General features: G+C 41.6%; 1 protein-coding gene across 4 annotated transcripts in view; it reads left to right on the forward strand.

The window, feature by feature from the left end:
- The window catches only part of AFF1 (ALF transcription elongation factor 1), a 137416-nt gene that overhangs the window by 82360 nt on the left and 37298 nt on the right, over positions 1–17758 (forward strand). For 3 of the 4 annotated variants that reach the window (XM_066632054.1, XM_066632056.1, XM_066632057.1), the window contains exons 4-7: positions 8633–8677; positions 10182–10268; positions 11377–11413; positions 12820–12871. In XM_066632054.1, the coding sequence (XP_066488151.1) occupies positions 8633–8677; positions 10182–10268; positions 11377–11413; positions 12820–12871 (221 nt within the window). The remainder of the gene's footprint in view (positions 1–8632; positions 8678–10181; positions 10269–11376; positions 11414–12819; positions 12872–17758) is intronic. The other variant, XM_066632055.1, reaches the window with a different exon arrangement.

Genomic DNA, 17758 nt, shown 5'->3' on the forward strand with positions numbered 1-17758 from the left:
TGGATACCATGCCAAACTGTAGCTAAGCTTCCTTAACTGTGGTTTGGCATAATGTCTGAATTCAACAAGCAACTTGCCCAAGGTCAGCCAATAAGTTTATAGCTCAGCAGAGCCCTGCATTTCTCACATTAAAACCCAATACTCTAGCAACCATATAAACGCATAATGCCGTTATACATGTGGTGTTTGCAACCACCTGTATCCCCCCAAAAGACACAATGTTATACTAAACCTTGTCCATCATTACCAGAACGATTAAAATGATGTCTGCAGTACTTGTTAATGGGGCCCACAAAATTCAGTGGGCAAGACTATGATCTACTGAACTTGTCCAGTTTATGTTTACTTCAGCAAAAAGAAAAACCCTCTTCTCAATTTTCTATTAATTTATTTAATAGAAAATTAAATCTGATTTACACAGATTGCTATTAAAATACAGATTAAGAACAGCAATCCCAGTGCAATCTGGGTGACAGTCCCCCATGAAACATAAACAGTGGTGTGTTAAAGGTGTAAGTTTGTTTGATGCTGAGTTTATTACTAATATTGTAGTATTTTGAGGCAAGACTCTCAAGTGCAGTTTCTATTGTGCTAGCCATATCTTTTGACAGTTACACGAATGCCATTTGACAACTAAATGTCATTTCATGTGTTGTCTGTGCATGCATGTTTAGTATTTAATGCATTATCTCACGGATGGCCTACATTTTTAAACAGCCAAGGAAGCCTGGATCCTATCAACTGTATTTTATATGTGTGCTGAGTTTCTCTGTTGTCCATGATATCCTGTTGGAACATTAAGAGTTTGGTTTTCTCTTTTTAAGTTCCTAGCCTTCAACAGACTGTAAACATAATTAAAATATATGTGCGGACTAATTTTTGTAAGGGGAGAGTAATTTTGACACATGTTTAGAGGTATTCTTGGTTGTTCCTTTGCATGTAGTAGGACCATTGCAATCCAGGCTCTGGGACTAAAATTGAATGTTGGGAGAGTTAGAACAGACAAACAGCAATATATCTTTACTCAGCGTGTGGTTGGTCTGTGGAACTCCTTGCCACAGGATGTGGTGATGGCAACTGGCCTGGACGCCTTTAAAAGGGGATTGGACAAGTTTCTGGAGGAATAATCCATTACGGGGTACAAGCCATGATGTGTATGCGCAACCTCCTGATTTTAGAAATGGGCTATGTCAGAATGCCAGATGCAAGGGAGGGCACCAGGATGAGGTCTCTTGTTATCTGGTGTGCTCCCTGGGGCATTTGGTGGGCCACTGTGAGATACAGGAAGCTGGACTAGATGGGCCTATGGCCTGATCCAGTGGGGCTGTTCTTATGACTCATTGATGGGGAACCTTGGCTCAAACCAAGCCCTATGGTTTGTAACTCTTGGCTTTGTTCATTTCTGTCATCTATTACAAGATCCTCTGCTCTTGTGAGGCCTGTGCTAAAGTTAGCTGGGCACGTAAGAGTGAAATGAGGACTCCATTGATAGCCTTGGTCCTCCTTTCCTTTGCATTGTGGTAATCAAGCAGTCCCAGTAAAAATCTCCACGTGGCAAGTCGTCTTAGTTCTGCTTGTGGTGGGGAACAGGAGGAATCCTATTCCCTGTGGAAAGCAGAATATAATAGGAACCAAATGTGGATGACATGACAGTCATTGTTTCTTCAAAAAAAAAGGAGCAAGGATAGATCTTGGATCGTGCTTGCTTTGCTATGATAAGTACTATGGATAAGCTTGTTAGTAGTAATCTTAGATTTAAAATTGAACTTACCCCAAAGGGGAAGACTGAAGAACCAGCATTCTTCTTTCCCAGGGTGGCCAACTAGATGCCTCTGTTGACAACCAGGTGCACTTTTCAGACACACACTAACATTTGCATTTAGGGCACATCTGTTCTGTTGGCTGGGACTGTTTATTGACCAGATACAGCTAGATGCAAGGGAGTGGCAAGAAGATGCAGGTCTCTTGTTTTGAGTGCTCCCTGAGGCATCTGGTGGGCCACTATGAGATACAGGAGGCTGGACTAGATGGGCCTTTGTCCTGATCCAGGGGAGCTCCTCTTATGTTCATATTGCAGAGTTCAGTGGTTCAGTGGAAAAAGACAAGAGAGGCATGTGTAAAAGTGTGACAAATAAACCTTTCTTGTGGGTTTAATTTATGAATGCAGCAAAAGGGAATAAAAAGCAATTTCCTAGACACACAGGTGTATACAGCAGTGGTACAACAGGGCATTAAGCATGACATCAATTTCCCTACACGAAAAGCACAGAAAGATAGAGGGGATTTTGTGGGTTGAGCTTGTGCCAAGGACCAAGGTTACCTGTCCACTCTCTACTGTTTTGTGTGTGTTGCTTTGCAGAGACTGCAGGTCTAGAATGTTAGTGTTCTGATTTGAACAGGAGGCATGGAAGGCGGAGAGAGGCTTTGAAATAGCCAGTGGTAGATTGCACCTACTCAGTGAGCTTCTTTAATCCCCCTTTAAGTCTCCCTGAGCTAGTGGTCAGTGCCACATCCTGTGGCAATTAGTTAACAGCATCCAAAAGAAGGGAAAGATCAGCCCAACTAGTCTTCTCTGCCAATGCAACCCCTGATGTGCAAAGTCTCTTTCCATGTCCTCCCATATCCATTTAACATGCCAAGTTAAACCCACGTTCGCGTAATCTATTTTCTCATACGTTCTTCTATCCAACTCATCTACTTCATTTCTTACTGTGGAAGTCTTCGATCACTTTTTGTTGCTGTTGAAAATGTAAAATCTAGCAGTTACTTGGATTTTTCTCCAGAACTTTTTTTAATTTATTAGCATTTTGATTTGCCTTTTTAAAATTAATACAGTGGACCCCAGCCCGTTAACATGCAAAGTGAAACCCAAGTTACCACCTGAAATGTTATCCATTATACATGGAAATGGAGAACTTAGGCCCTGGGCTACTGGAACACTAGTTCCGGCAGTGCAAGGTCCTTTATAGCCATGTGAAAGCCACAATGCTGTCACACACTGCTGGGCTGCTGCCATAAAATGGTAAGAGGTGTGGCATAAGAAGCAGTGGCCCTAGGAGGTTCAGCAGAGGAGAGGGAGAGGCAGCAGTGGGTAGATCCAGTGGCAGTAGTGCATACTGGCTCTTACCACCTTTATGAAATTCCCCTGCCCCTCTTCTCAGACTTATGCCACCAAAATGGCTTGCATGTGTTTGAAGAGAGCCATAGGCGATCAGGCAGCCTACCAGGGGGTAAGTAAGTAAATATTTTCATTTACCTCCTAAAGGCTGCCCACTCATGTACCTCCCCCCTCCGGCAGTGCAGCAGCATGCTATTGCATGGCGGGGGATAGGATTGAACAATCAAATACATAGTGGATTTGTCGGTCTCGTTTTCTGCTTGTGTTTTGAAGCTCTTTGGTTTCTGAACTGAAATTATTTTTGGAAAGAGAAGAAATTATGACTGAGGTGCTCAAGGTTCTAATGAGAGCCTGTGCATTATACTTGAAAGGCCAGTAGCCACGGATGTCTACCTAGTGGCCTTCTATCTGCCCTTTTTTTGAATATGGAGTAGTTCTTTGCTGTTCCCACAATAAATTAATCCTAGTTTATGGTTCCTCTGCATATAGACCTCTATTTCCTCTGTCAGTGCTGAATGTTGGGGAGCTCTTGTATGTCCAGCAGGCTGTTTTTTTGAAAGCACTAATAGGTTTCAGCTTTATGAGACATTACTGTCACTGTTTCCTCTGCGTATGCCTGAGGTTCTACTGCAGTTCAGTCTGCCCTGCAAAGGGCTCTGAAATTTGAAAGCTTGAATGCTTCTACACCTATCTTAAAGTTGCGCAGTGACAGAGGCTGCCTTACCCGCTTCTTATCTTGCATTCATCAAAACAGATGCCTTACCTTATTGACTGGTTGTGCAAGTTAATAAAAGGGGGAAAACTGCAGCCTTTAACCGGGAATAACCCTTCAGGCTGGCTCATAAAATAACACCAGCAATACTTTCCATAGTGTTCCTTAGCCAAAAAAACTGAGATCCTCTGCCCTTTGTCTGTGCTTAAACATAAACTATTTTGAATTTAGGAGATTTTATTGCTTTGTGGTGGTTGTAAAACAGCACAGTATATTTGCAGTACTCATTGTTGAGTAACAAGGAGAGCTCTGCTATTTGTTTAAAGGCTTTTTGTAGCATAGCGTGAGCAGTGGGGCCTCCTGTTAAGATAAGGAATGCTTAGCCAGGAAGTACCCTGTTCAACTCGCACCTCAATTGAAAACTCCCTGGGTGATGTTACGTAAGTTGCTACATCTCTGAGAACTTGGGATAAGCACACTGTAAATACTAACGTGGATTTTGGTCTTGGTGCAGAAAAAGCATCCAAAATCCTCAAGGGTCTATAGCAGTGGTTCTCACACGTTTAGCACTGGGACCCACTTTTTAGAATGAGAATCTGTCAGGACCCACCAGAAGTGATGCCATGACCCAAAGTGACATCAAGGGGGAAAATTTTTTAACAATCCTAGACTGCAGTCCTACCCACACTTACCCAGGAGTATATCCCATTTACCATCATTGTTAAAAGCGTATTTATCGTAGCCTGTTAAAAGTGCAGGTTTACTTTTAAATAAAAATAAAATATTGAAATGAATGGGGACCCACCTGAAATTGGCTTGCGACCCACAGTTTGAGAAACATTGGTCTATAGTGTCTTGCTATGTGGAAAAGCTGCAACTTTTGGAACTTTTACAGTAGTTTAGAAAAATGGCAACTAAAAGAGGACATAATAGAGGTTTATAAAATTGTGCATGGTGTAGAGCAGGGATGTCAGACTTGTTTCATCCTGCAGACTGAATACCCTTCATGATGCCTGCCGTGGGTCAAAAGTTACATCATTAAGCAGGTCATGACCAGAAATAAGCACTTTTTTCCTCTTTTTATTTCCACTTTTTATTTATTAGGAAATAATTAGCTGCAAATGACAGAAGAGAAAAATACACATCTTGATCGTATTCCCAAGACATGGGGAGCCCAACTATCATGCAAGTTGCCCTTTCAGTAGTGACATCTCAACACCGCTCAGCAGCTGAGAGCAGCTGATGGTGGTTCTGGGAGTGTCCGAGGGCCAGATTAAGAGTTTCTACAGGCCACATCCTGACCGCAAGCCTTATGACATCCCTGGTATAGAGAAAGTGGTTCATGAAGCACCAGGACAAAAGGGTCATCTGCTATCACTGAGTCAAAGGAGGTTTGTTACTACCAAAGAAGCACGTCTTCACACAGTGCACAATTAGTTTGAGTAATTTGCTGCCACAATATGTGGTGGCAGCCACTAGATTATATGACTTTGAAAAGGATATTTAAAAATTCATGGAGGTCAAGTCCAGTAGTGGCTACTAGTCATGAATAGTTCTGTGGCACAGCCAGGCCATATGTATGGGAATACCAGTTGCAGGCAGGAGATGTCTGTGGGCCCTCCATCTCCTGTGAGTGGGCTTCTTGGAGGTATTTGGTAGGTCACAGTGGAGATGCTGGACTAACTGGACTTTCGGTTTGATCCAGCAGGGATCTTTTCATGCATTTCATGTTCCAGAACTGCTTTTTCAACTCACCCATTTTAAAGCAAGGTCACCTACATTTTTAAAGCATGCCTTTCAAAAATGTGTATGGAAAATCGTCAGCTCAGACATGCAGATTAGGCTATCACTGTTATAGTGAAAAGATAATTTATTTAGAGCAGATACTGTTGTATCCTGTTTGAGAAGATATTGGTGTGCATGGAGGTGGGATTGTTCTGTAGTAGCATATTAATGCTACTCTACAAGACAGACCGCTCTGCTGTTTTGCCTGTAGACAAGTCCTCCCCTCTTTAATATTGAAAGTATAGGTTGGGCATCCCTTTTCCATAATTCTGAAATACGGAGTATTCCAAAATAAGGAATTTTTTTTGAGTGCCGATATGACTTTTTCATTTACTTTTTTGCCTGAAGAAATAAAATCACAAGCTGTGTTTCATGAACAAACCTTTTCTCATGCACAAAATTATTAAAAAATACTGTGTAAAATTTCCTCCAGGCTATGTGTATAATAGGTATATGAAACATAAATTAATTTTGTGTTTAGACTTGGGGCCCCAAGCTCTCATTATGTATATGCAAGTATTCTGAAATACAGAAAAAATCCAGTATCCAAAATGTTCCTGGTCCTAAGCACTTTGGATAAAGGATGCCCAACCTGTGTTTTAAAAGATAATTTGAGACTATAAACTTTGAAAGCGAGTGGATGTAATTGCCTTGTAGTTATTCTTTCACAAGACCTTGTGATAGAAATCAGAGCTGTGTGACAGTGCTGTTTCAGTGGGACTCTTGCAGAAGAACTTCCTGGTGAGATTTATTTGTTTAAAGGATTTCTATACTGTTTTACAAAAGCCCAAAACGGAATGCAACAAAACATAAGCACATAGCCATAAAAAATATCAGAATAAAATATTAAAATAAAAACCATTAAAACTATTTTATAAAACAACAACAAATGAACAGATTAGCATACAAAATAATGTAAAGCAGTATAAAAGTTAAGAAGGCATCCCTAGGGAGTACCTACCCTTCCCATTCATTGGCCAGGTGAAACAGGTGGGTCTTCACACCTGAATTTGGTGTCCCCAGGTAACCCATCCAGACACGGTGGTGGTGAAACCTTACTGTTCTGTCCTACAGCCTCCACTTTTCACAGCTGACCTTCATTGAAACTCACACCAGGCAGACACTTCTATTGTCCACCACCCCAGCAGGCTCTGCACCCCAGTTTCTGGGAGCAAATGGCTGCCCAGCGTGAGTTGCGACAAATATTGGCTGCAGAAAGTGGAGGCTGCAGTATGGAGCGGTAAGGCTTCGCCACCACCATGGGTGGATAACCCAGATGGGTTATCTGGGAACACTGGCTCCAGCCCATGGGCCAGGGTTTGAAGGCGCCTGGGTTTGATGTCTGAAATCAAGGCAGCCGAAACGTATGTTTCAGTATGTACTTTTGTTCAGATTGTATCTCTAAGTACATATTACAAAAACAACACTGTATTGTTTGTGCTTTACAGCTTGACAGTAGATTGAAGTTTTCCTTACACACTATAGATTTATAGCTTCATATCTTGCAAGGAAGAGAGCCTGCAAGACATTTGACAGAAATTGTGCAACAGTCAGGATTAAGCAAAATAAATTCAAAGGAGCAAGGGCTTGCATGGAATCTGGTGTAGCAGCTCGGGTTTTGCAAGACTTGTTTTTATTAGCTGTCTATCAATGGCTTTGGGAAATATCAATTAAAATGAAACTGATTGAAGCACTGGCAAAATCCTTGGAAGATGTATTTGTTGTGTTGCGTTGAGTTGTGTTTTTAAATACATTTTTTTATTATTTATACAATGCTTTCAGTGGACATGGTGTTTACAAATTTCCATGGGGAGGGGGGGAATGAAAGGGAAACACTGCTGCTTCCAGGGGGTTTGTAAACCAAAAAGAGAGAGCAAGAGATGGAAGGGAAAGAGACAAGGACAGCAAGAGGTGAATGAAAAGATGAACGTCATTGCTATGAAATTTTATGTTAACAGAGTGGTGGAAATCTCTTGAATAAAATAAAAACAAACTTGATGGTCCATGAACTTAAAACACTTGTTACAGTTGAGGATGAGGATTCAGAGGTTAAGTCAAAGGTTATGTAGAAAAAGTGAGTTTTGAGAGGCTATGAGAAGTCTACATAATCTCTATAATAAGTTCTAGCACCATGCTTTGTACTCTGATACTTGATTAAGTACCCATTTGCAATTCATTTGTTCCTCATGTTGCTTTTCTTTTTTTAAAAGAAACTTCTTATTAATAAGTTTGTCATCTCTTCCTTTCCGCAAGCTTGAACCTACCCCAGCATAGATTACTGTTGGTGGTTAAAATGCAAGCTGAAGGTTGGATTAACATGCTGAAAAGTCTTGCTGAGGCTTGCCACCTCCTCTACTGCAAGTAAAAATTACTCTGCCTGCAAAAAACCAGTGTTAAGCTTTGTGTGGGTGTGGCGGACAAAGGTGAATTTCTGAGTGTTTTTCTGGAACAAAGTGATAGGTGCGGCGTAAGATGTGAAGGAGAGAAGGGAATGAAGCTTCAGCTATATTCACACTAATCTTCTGCCTGGCACTGGCCTCCTGTGATGATTAAGTTGTATGATTCCCAACTACTGGCAGAAGGAGAACAGCTGAGCCGGGAGCTTTCCCTTTCAGATATAAGGCTCAGTGCCTTATCTGGAGAGGAGGTATCTCCCTGACTCATCATCATTTATAGTAATGGCAATTTCAGTAACCATCAAAAGCTTTATGTGGCCAAAAGGAATCCTCAGTTGTTGATTGTCGGATAGGATGAGATCCATCCATCCACCGCAGCCTTCCATTGCTTTGAGATTGTGGCTTGAGAAGATGGAATTTGCCTCTTGGGAGCATCCTGGGAAAGGAAGCTCTGCCCTCTACATTGGCTCTGCCCTCTACAGCAACATTCATAAATTCCATGATCCTTCTCTTAAGATGTGGTTTGTAAAATAGCCGTTTAAGCAAATCATTGTATTGGAGTTAATGTGAATTTGCACCAGTCCATGAAATAACCATTTTTTCCCCCTGGTGTTTTTTCAGCAGTCCTTCTCCAATGAAGTCCATTGTGTTGAAGACATTTTAAAGGTGAGTGCATTGCTGAAGGATTGGCATGTACAATAGAAGATATACAAGGTTCGTGGCAACCTTGGGATTGCCTCTGCGTAATGTGCAAAATGGCCTGAGGTTACTGATAGTTTCCATTCTCTGTTTTTGATATTAATCCAGCAGAGGAAACTAAAACGTGGATGAGATCTTCCCCAAGCCTTTTATAGTTTGTGTAACTTTGTAAACCGATCCAAGTGGAATCATATTTTTTTCTGTATGACTGATCTAATACAGTGGGCCCTCCTTATCCATGGGCTCTGCATGTGGATTTGAGCATCTGAGGTTGCCAAGCCCACAGCTGAGATGCAACTGGAAGTGGCTTCTGGTCGTGCCTGAAAGGCCTTCTGAAGAGATTGTCTGACACAACCTCCAGAGGCCTGGCACACCCCCTCCCAAGTGAGTTCTTGGGGCTTTGCAAACCCAGTCTCCCGCATTCGTTATCCACTGATTTATGTGCCTACGGGGGTCCTGGAACTGATTCCTCTGTGGATACAGAGGGCCCACTGTTGATAATTTTTGGAACTAGGTCTGTATGTCTGGTCAGGAGGTCTGGTCTAGAGGGTAGAGCCTGAAGATAACATGCCTGAAGATAACATCCACAAGGTCGCCAGTTCGAGGCCACCGGCACCGTGCGACCTTGAAGCAGCTGACAAGCTGAAGCCGAGCTATTCCATCTGCTCTGAGCGTGGGAGGATGGAGGCCAGAATGTTAAACCAGATCACAGAGAAACACCTGAATGTGTGGTTCTTGAAAGAAAGAACCTTCTTTCATTTGTAAAAATCCCTACGGGGATTTAAATAAGCCTGCCTATGTAAACCGCCTTGAATAAAGTCTTAAATAAAGACCAAGAAAGGCGGTATATAAATACCTGTATTATTATTATTATTATTATTATTATTATTATTATTATTATTATTATTATTATTATTATTATGTGCCATGCTGGGTTAAAATCCATAGTTGTCTGGTTTAGACATGGTTGGCAACCTTCAGTCTCGAAAGACTATGGTATAAGCCTATAGCATCTGGTATTCCCAAGTGGTCTACCATCCAAGTACTAACAGGCCTGACCCTGCTTAGCTTCCAAGACCAGACGAGATCAGGCATGTGCAGGGTAACAGTTGCTGCCTGATTTAGACATAAGTTCTAAACTTGCTGAAAAAGCATATTCTTCCAGGCCCCTGCCGTCTTGGAGCTTGCTACTACTGTAATGCCCCCTGCCACCATTTAAAAAGTTATACAACTTATGTTCAAAAGGTAGGACAGCAATTGAGAGCATTAATGTGGATAGCGAATACCTCCTCCTCTGAACCAGATTTCAAATACCAGAGTTGAGCTATTGTCCCTGTGTGGAACCATTTTCAGGGAGCTCAGGTGCCAGAGACAAAAATAGGTTATAATGTTTCTGTTATGCCCCAGTGCCTGAGGCTTCCTTATGTAGGAAATGGGTATTGAGGCTTGATTCTTCTCAATTTTTTCCTAGGAAATGACCCATTCATGGCCACCTCCTTTGACAGCCATCCATACTCCTAGCACAGCTGAACCTTCAAAGTTTCCTTTTCCTGCAAAGGTAAAACACACACACACACACACACTTACACACTTACATACTTTCTTTGTTAATTCATTCAGAATATATTTCTTTTAAAACTCATTTCTGGCGCTCGCTACATGTCAGAGTGGAAGCGGATTAAATTAAAAGGCATTGCATGGTGACTTGAAAGAGTGTTGTCTCTAACAAAACTAGACCAACCTTTACTTAATGCCTTCATTTGATTTTATGTGGGCTTGAAGTGTGTCCAACAGTGTGTTGGTATGTTTTGGTACAATTTTGTACAACTCACGTACAGTTTAGGGTTCAGTAAAACAGAGCGGGTATGTTGTTTGAAAGGTAACTTGCAAACATCTTAGAAAGCATTAAAATGTAATTTTTGCAGAGCCCAAAGCCTAATTCATTTTTGCCTCAGGCAGGTGCTTTGAAAATATAATAACATTGTCTAGCCCAGTGGTTCCCAAACTTTTTAGCATTGCGACCCACCTTAAAAAAAACTTTATCAACCACTCAAGCCTCAGTGGCTATTAGGGTTATTTGGCCATAGTGTTCCCTCCCCCCCCCAGTAGCAAATGGTTTAATCTTGATGCACATAGCCTAATTGTGTAGTCTAGTCTAATTGTCAGTTTCCTGACCCACCGAAAATTGGGTCAGGACCCATTGTTGGGTCATGGATCTCTAGTCTGGGAACCACTGGTCTAGTCCTTTACAGTGTTCAAAGTACATTACATACATTAGCTCTCACTCACATTTCCTCCTTGTTGCCTTTTAATAAGAACTGAAAGCATAACAGTTTTATGCTAATTTTAATATGGTTTTATATTTGTCGTGTTTGGTTTTGGATTGTTTGGTACACTGATTATTTTAACTTCTTTTCAGGAGGTTAATTTAGGTTTTGTATCTGTTTGCTGCCTTGTGAATCTCTGTGATTAAGTGGCAGTTATTTAAATAATGGTGATGGTGGCCAGTAATCGTTTCCATATTTCAGATGGACTGAGGCTGAGAAATAGCAGCTTGATTAAGGCCACCTAGTGAGTTCATGATAGAACTTCCAGGTTCACAGGTTCGTCCTCTCGCCAGTACGTTACACCTAAATCTTACATTCTCTCTCTCTCTCTCTCTCTAGGAATCCCAGCACGCTGGATCAGTCATACAGAGCCAGAGTAAGTAAGAGGACTCAGGTTAATCAGTGATGGGTGTTTGGATGTAATCTTAGGTATCTCTGCTGCTGTGTGTTCATTTCAGTTAGGGTTGCATAGAAATTCTCTGAAATGAAAACTCTGCACAGCAGCAGTGCCTGATGCTTTTTTTGTTCTGTGTGTGTTATAGAGGCTATAAATCTTGTTGTACTCTAGCTATTTGTGTATTAGCCTCTAAATCAGGGTTTGGCAATCTTTTTGTTAAAAGGGGCTAGACGCTCAGCAATGACGTTTTCACATTGTTGCCAAAGTTCCAAATTGCCATGTGCCCTGAAGTGGCTACACGGAGCTTGGCTTGGGAGGCAAAGCCTTCTGTCCTGTTTACCACGCACCAGTTGAGGAATGGCAGTGCTCCAAGTGCCTCCACCATTCCCCATTCAAAGTGCGGCAAACTGGGCCAAGCTCTGCATGGACCGGATAACTTTGGCTGGTGGACCAGATGTATGTTGTACGTTGTCGACCGCTCCTCTAAATAAAAGAAATTTTCAGAAGTGGAGAGAAAAAAGAGGTAGAGTGGGCTTGGTGCCCTAGTGCCAAGGTCAACTTCCAAAAATTTCTCAAGGCAATCCTACATAGAATGCAACCCTACCACTTCCTCAGGGTATAAGTGAAATATGAAATAAGGAATAAGGCTTTTTTCCCTTGGAAGTATGAAATAAATACAGGTAGTTGCAATCTTCCTCTCAGATGCAGTGAATGACAACTGGTTTTTGACTCTTGCTATAATCAGGTGGTCCACGGCAGTGGGTCAAAGAGCACCCCAGTAGCCCAGCGGTCATGATTTGGGGTTGCTTGGACCTTATTAAGAAGCCATTTCTGCCCAATGTTGCATATACACAACAGGGACCAAATGTGTACATCTGTGGGCTGGGCAAAAATGGGTCAACAAGTTAGCTGGAGATGGAGAGTTCCACACCCTTCCACCTTATTGACTCAGATAGTGTGATTACGTACTGCACTGGCTAAGCGCATCAAGATGTAGATATTATATCAAGCAGTGTGGGAATAATCATAGAGGGGAAAGTGATCTTGCTAATGTTTAAAGTAGTTCTTAGTTTCTGTTTTGATTTGTAAGGTCTCTGATATTTGTTTTGGCCCAGCTTTACTATATTGAACCAAGGTGCATTTAACACTAGTATAATATATGAGCAAAGTTTATTTCTTTGGTGTTTCAAAAATCTTGTGCCTGTGAAATAAAAAGGAAAATTATAACATTTTACGAATTGTATTGCCTAGCAAGGTCCTAACTGCATACCATTGATTAAAAGATTGCATAATACCTAAAGCCATGGGAGGTGGGGGACACCACATTTTAAAGCATGTTAAAGGATATAGTACTTACAGATAATTGAAACACTTGTTCTTTACAGAGCAGTACGATGTACCTTCTAAGACTTTGTCTATTTCTCAGCAAGGAACATCGTAAGTATCTTCACTTATTTTTTTCGTGTATTTGAAGACTTGTCATTTAGAAGATACGACATTAGGGCTTTTTTTTTTTAAGAGCTTTAAAAATATTTTTAAAAGATTAAAAATTAGTTTTGTTGCAAAGTGCGTTAACTGTCACTTAAGGTGACACAATAGTCTTAGCTACTTTTTCCCAGTACCCCATTTTTTTTCCCCCAAGGAGCTGGAGGAGGCTTGACTGTAGCTAGAGCATTAGTCCACCTAATAGGTGTTTTCCACTCCGAAACTACTTCTGCATGATTAAGACCCTGTTACATTAGGAATATATGACAGCACTGACCGTGGGAGTCATCCAGGAAGTTGGGTTATTCTGCTGTACTGTGTCATTAGTGCCAAATTAGACTTGCAGCTCTGTTAGAGGAAGTAGCCACTTGATAAGCAAACTGCGCAGTGAAATCTGAACTATACTCATTAATCGGACCTGAATGTCGTCTTGTGCCCACAAAGAAAAGGAGGAAAAAAATACTCTTACTGGCTTGATTCAGTGTTACTTAATTGCATCATGGTATACTCTGCACTAAGACAACATCCAAATTCTATACCAAGAAAAACTGAGTCCTGCAATCTGAATATGCTAATCAGTGTGTTTGTATTTGTTTATTATCCATGGGGAATAAGTGAGGATCTGTGCCAAGGCACCAAACATCACACACACATGTGCTTGCATGCCTCTGGAGGCCCTGCGCAGCTCATTCTAGCACGAGTTTTTCTGAAGGGTGTGTGTGTAAGTAGCCTGTCATTTTCCAGCCTGTTTTCACAGAAGGACTGCTTCAGGATGTTTATGCCTCATGTGAAATTCTGCACATATATGACAGTTGTGCAGCACTTTCACAGAATTGTAAAATACATCCCAGATGTAACCTGTGACATAATGCTGTTGATCATGATGTGTGTTTGGGTCTACAGTTTCTACAGATCACAGGGGGAAACAGTGTTGTATCATGGATTATAGCAGTGGAGTCGCTGGGGGGGGTGTAGACCGCACTGGGTGACGCGCACAGGGGTTGACACCACTAATACCATCATGTTGATGCATAATTTCATGCAGAATGCAATGAAACAAACTGCATTGAAATATCTCTATTCTATCAAAAGTTATAGCAAAAAAAAAACCCAGCTAGGGTGGGGTGATGACATATCACCAAACCCACTACCTGGGGCATTGCCCTGCCCACTGCATGGAAGGAGGTCCATCATACGGATGACACATTGGCCTCCCGCACCAAGTGACGCAAACCCTAGTGACACCACTGGACTGTGGATCTTGATCTATTTTACTTTCATGTTTTACATGCTTAGAACCTAGTTCTTTTGGTTCCCGTGTGCTAGGGGCATGTTGGACTTTTGAATTCTTGAGTTCCTCTGGAAAATCAAAGGACTCCCAAAATTAAATTATGTCTTTTTGAAAATGTAAGCACACAGTGCAGACACAGTCGTATGGCAACTGTAATTTTAAATGCCTGACAGCAGGTGTTCTCTTGGGGGACTAGAAAGTTCACCCCATGCCTTGAGCTTGTCGCACTAGAGGTTGAGACATGGAGATGAAATAATCCAGATGTTATCTATACTTAGGCACCAGTGGATGCATTGAAACCGGCCACAGTCCAGTGAACTAATGCCATTAGCCCTGCATGGCCTGCGGGGTTTCTGAAGATAGCAGTGTTGCTATCTCTCTTTGCCGCATGATATAGCATACACTGTTTTTCAAGACTCGGAGCTGAGCAAATATAATTCCTTCTCTGTCAAAGTTAGATATTTATGTGAAACTTGACAGATGGAGAAGTTCTGTGAATCTCATTGTTTCGATCTTTTAAACTTGGGCTGGAGCCTCACATTAGTGTGTCAGTTTGTCTTCTCCTGAACAAACTTTTGATCGTGCTCCTTCTTCTATTAAACGTGCCTTTTTGTTGTCATTTGCAACCACACAATGATCATTTTGCAGCAGTGGGCTTTCTTCTAGTTTAGAATCTCTGGTGCTGCCATAGATTTTGGCTAAACATCTTTTCAGTTTAAAGTGCAAGTTTTGTCTTGCCTGGCTGTTATGAGGCGCTTGTCTGGTTTGATTTATCTGGTCAGCAAATCTTTACAGTCTCTCTCAGTATGCATGTGTGTCTAGTAAACAAAACAATTGCTTCAGCTGTTCTTAGGTATAATTGCTGCACAGTTACTAATATCACATGCAACTGGAATGTGTAAAGAACTGTTGTTATATTATCTGAAAAATCTGAACCGGTTGTTTCCTCTTTGAACTGCAGTTTTCTGTGATGGCCCTAATAGTGTATTGTTAGACCTTGTTTTAGAGATTATTTATAGATCACTTGCTTAAAAACAATTATTATAGTACTGCTACTTCTAATTTCCTATTTCCACTTTTAGTTATGAAACTTATTTCATAGTCCTTACCTTGGTCATAATGTCCATGTGATATTTTTCTCCAATATTGCCATTTCATTTCATATATTTTATTATTTATTTTATTTTTCACATCTTTATACCGCCCTTCCTCCAAAGAGCTCAGGACGGTAGGCACAGCTGCTTCCCTCCTTTTGTCCTCACAACAACCCTGTGAGGTAGGTGAGGCTGGGAGAAAGTGACTGACCCAATGTCACTCAGGAAGACTCATGGCTGAAGGGGGAATTTCAACCTGGATCTTCCAAGTCTAAATCCACCTCCCAAACCACCACACCACCCTGGCTCTAAAGTTCATGAGATAACACTGTGTCCAAGCTATTTGCACAGTCTGTGGTTTGTGTCTGCCATTACACACTGTCTGTGAATTAAATCCTCTAAACTTCCTGTAGAGAAAAAGCCAGTTTTTTTTCTAGACTTTTAACCAAGGAGTCTGTTAGAGAGTGTTTCATAGATCTTCATAAAAATAAAAGGGCACAGGCTGCTTGAAAAGTGTGTTTTCCAGTAAATTTGGTCTCCTTGGTGAGATGTAATGGAATTCTGACACTAGAAACTGCCCTCCACATTTTGTAGGTGAAACCATTTGAAGATTACAGTAAGGAAGTACGTATTTCTGCAAAGTTTATCTCATCAGCTGATAATTCCATTGTCTGTGCTGCTGCTTCACCAATTATCTGACTTGCAATCCTAGAATATATGTAGTTAAGCCAATTTTACCTAAAACAGCTTAAAAAAAACAAAACATGGTTTCAAATGTGTGGGAAAGCCATGGGCGGGCTCTGTACCATCCAAGCATGTGACAAAGTGATTTGTTTGTGCTGTCAAAGGCTGTTTTCCTCCATGGAAGAGATACCCATGGAGAAAATGTTGAGTGTGAAAACTTGTTGGCTGTCATTCTGAGCAGCAGCAAACTGCTCCTGCCAGTTTAACTGCAGTATTAGTTAAAAGGGAAAGCAGTAGTAGCTGATTGATTAGTCTCACTAGGGTAATTTTTTTACAGAAGTATTGCTGAGTAATGAAATTCTTTTGCAAGGTTAGCCAGACCAGATGACAGTGCTGATAGATGCAGGGCCTCAGATAAGAGTAATTGAAAAGCTTTTGAATAAAGCAGGGAGTGCCACCCAAGTGCTGTTTCAGTGGAAGTGCTTGAATAGAGTGGTCCTCTATTCAGGACCTATCCTCTATACAGGATGCTTGAATAGAGTGGTCCTGTGCTGTATTTGCATTGTGTTGATTGGCTTCATTCCAGTGCCCAGAACTTGGATTTTAACATTATTTTTAAAGCTGTTTAGGGGCTTTTTTGCACAGTGTCAAAATTAGTGTTCTTACAGATAAATTCTCATTTTAGTTTAATCAGGGCTGCCACTTGATTAAGGAGAACTTATTTGTTTGCATGAGCATTCATAGATGAGATAGAGATAGATTTGCATAAAGTCAAGTACTTCGTCAGATTCACAAAAGTGTGCTGATAAAAAAACAACCTATAGTCTTCAGCCTATAGTTGAGGAGTACCATCCTTTGACCGGTTGACACCCCTCCTAATGGTATTCAGGTGTATTGCCCCCAATTATGGAGTCTCCTTTCTGCCTCACATATCTACCCCACTTAACTGTAGTTCCTCTCCCTGCCCATATCAAGCATCCTGCTGCGTCAGACCAAGGCCCATTAGCCAGTATCCTGTTTCCCCCACTGGTAAGCCAGATGCTTCCGAGAACTTTTAATTACCTTTTAGCCCAGATTGTTCTTAAGATTTGTCTTGGTAGAAGCTTGTAAGTATAAAAGCTGGAAAAGAGTCAAGTTCCTAAAATATTGTGGGGGAGGAGGAGAAGGGACAGGGGCAATAAATCTGTAGAGTAAGCAAGGGGGAAAAAAAAGTGATTGTCACAGTCATCTCTTTTATGCCAATGTCTGCCTGCTGTCTGAGATCACTGGAAAGGGTCTTTCTCCAGATGTCCACCTTTGTAGAGCAGTGGTCTCCAAACCATAGATCATGGTATGTTGGAACTTTCATTCTAGGCACAGAGTGATGGTGGAGCCACTCCACCCGGCAGTCACCATTTTTTGTGCCCAATCTTCAGAGCCTCACGCTGGGCAGTCTCTAACACTGACAGTTGCCCCCAGAAGACTTTGTGCCCCTATGTCCCAGGGGAAGCAGCTACCCAGCGCAAGGCTCTGCAAAGACTGGACACGGTCAATGGTGGCTGCAATGCAGAATGGTAAGGTTTTACCACCACTGCACTGCTCCCAGAATGAATAAGCTGGCATGTTGGATCCAGTCTGGTCGAGGATAGGGAGGTGATGGCCAGAGATCAAGCCACCTTGGTATAGGTGCTCCTCTTCAGAATGCCTTCTCAAGGGTTGTTTGCCCGGCATCAATTTTTTTTCCTCAGTGGCCCATGCTTTGGATGCTGAAGAAGCCAGTTACAATCCTTG

This window comes from Tiliqua scincoides, chromosome 6, assembly GCF_035046505.1.
Source record: "Tiliqua scincoides isolate rTilSci1 chromosome 6, rTilSci1.hap2, whole genome shotgun sequence".
Classification (NCBI taxonomy): Eukaryota; Metazoa; Chordata; class Lepidosauria; order Squamata; family Scincidae; genus Tiliqua; species Tiliqua scincoides.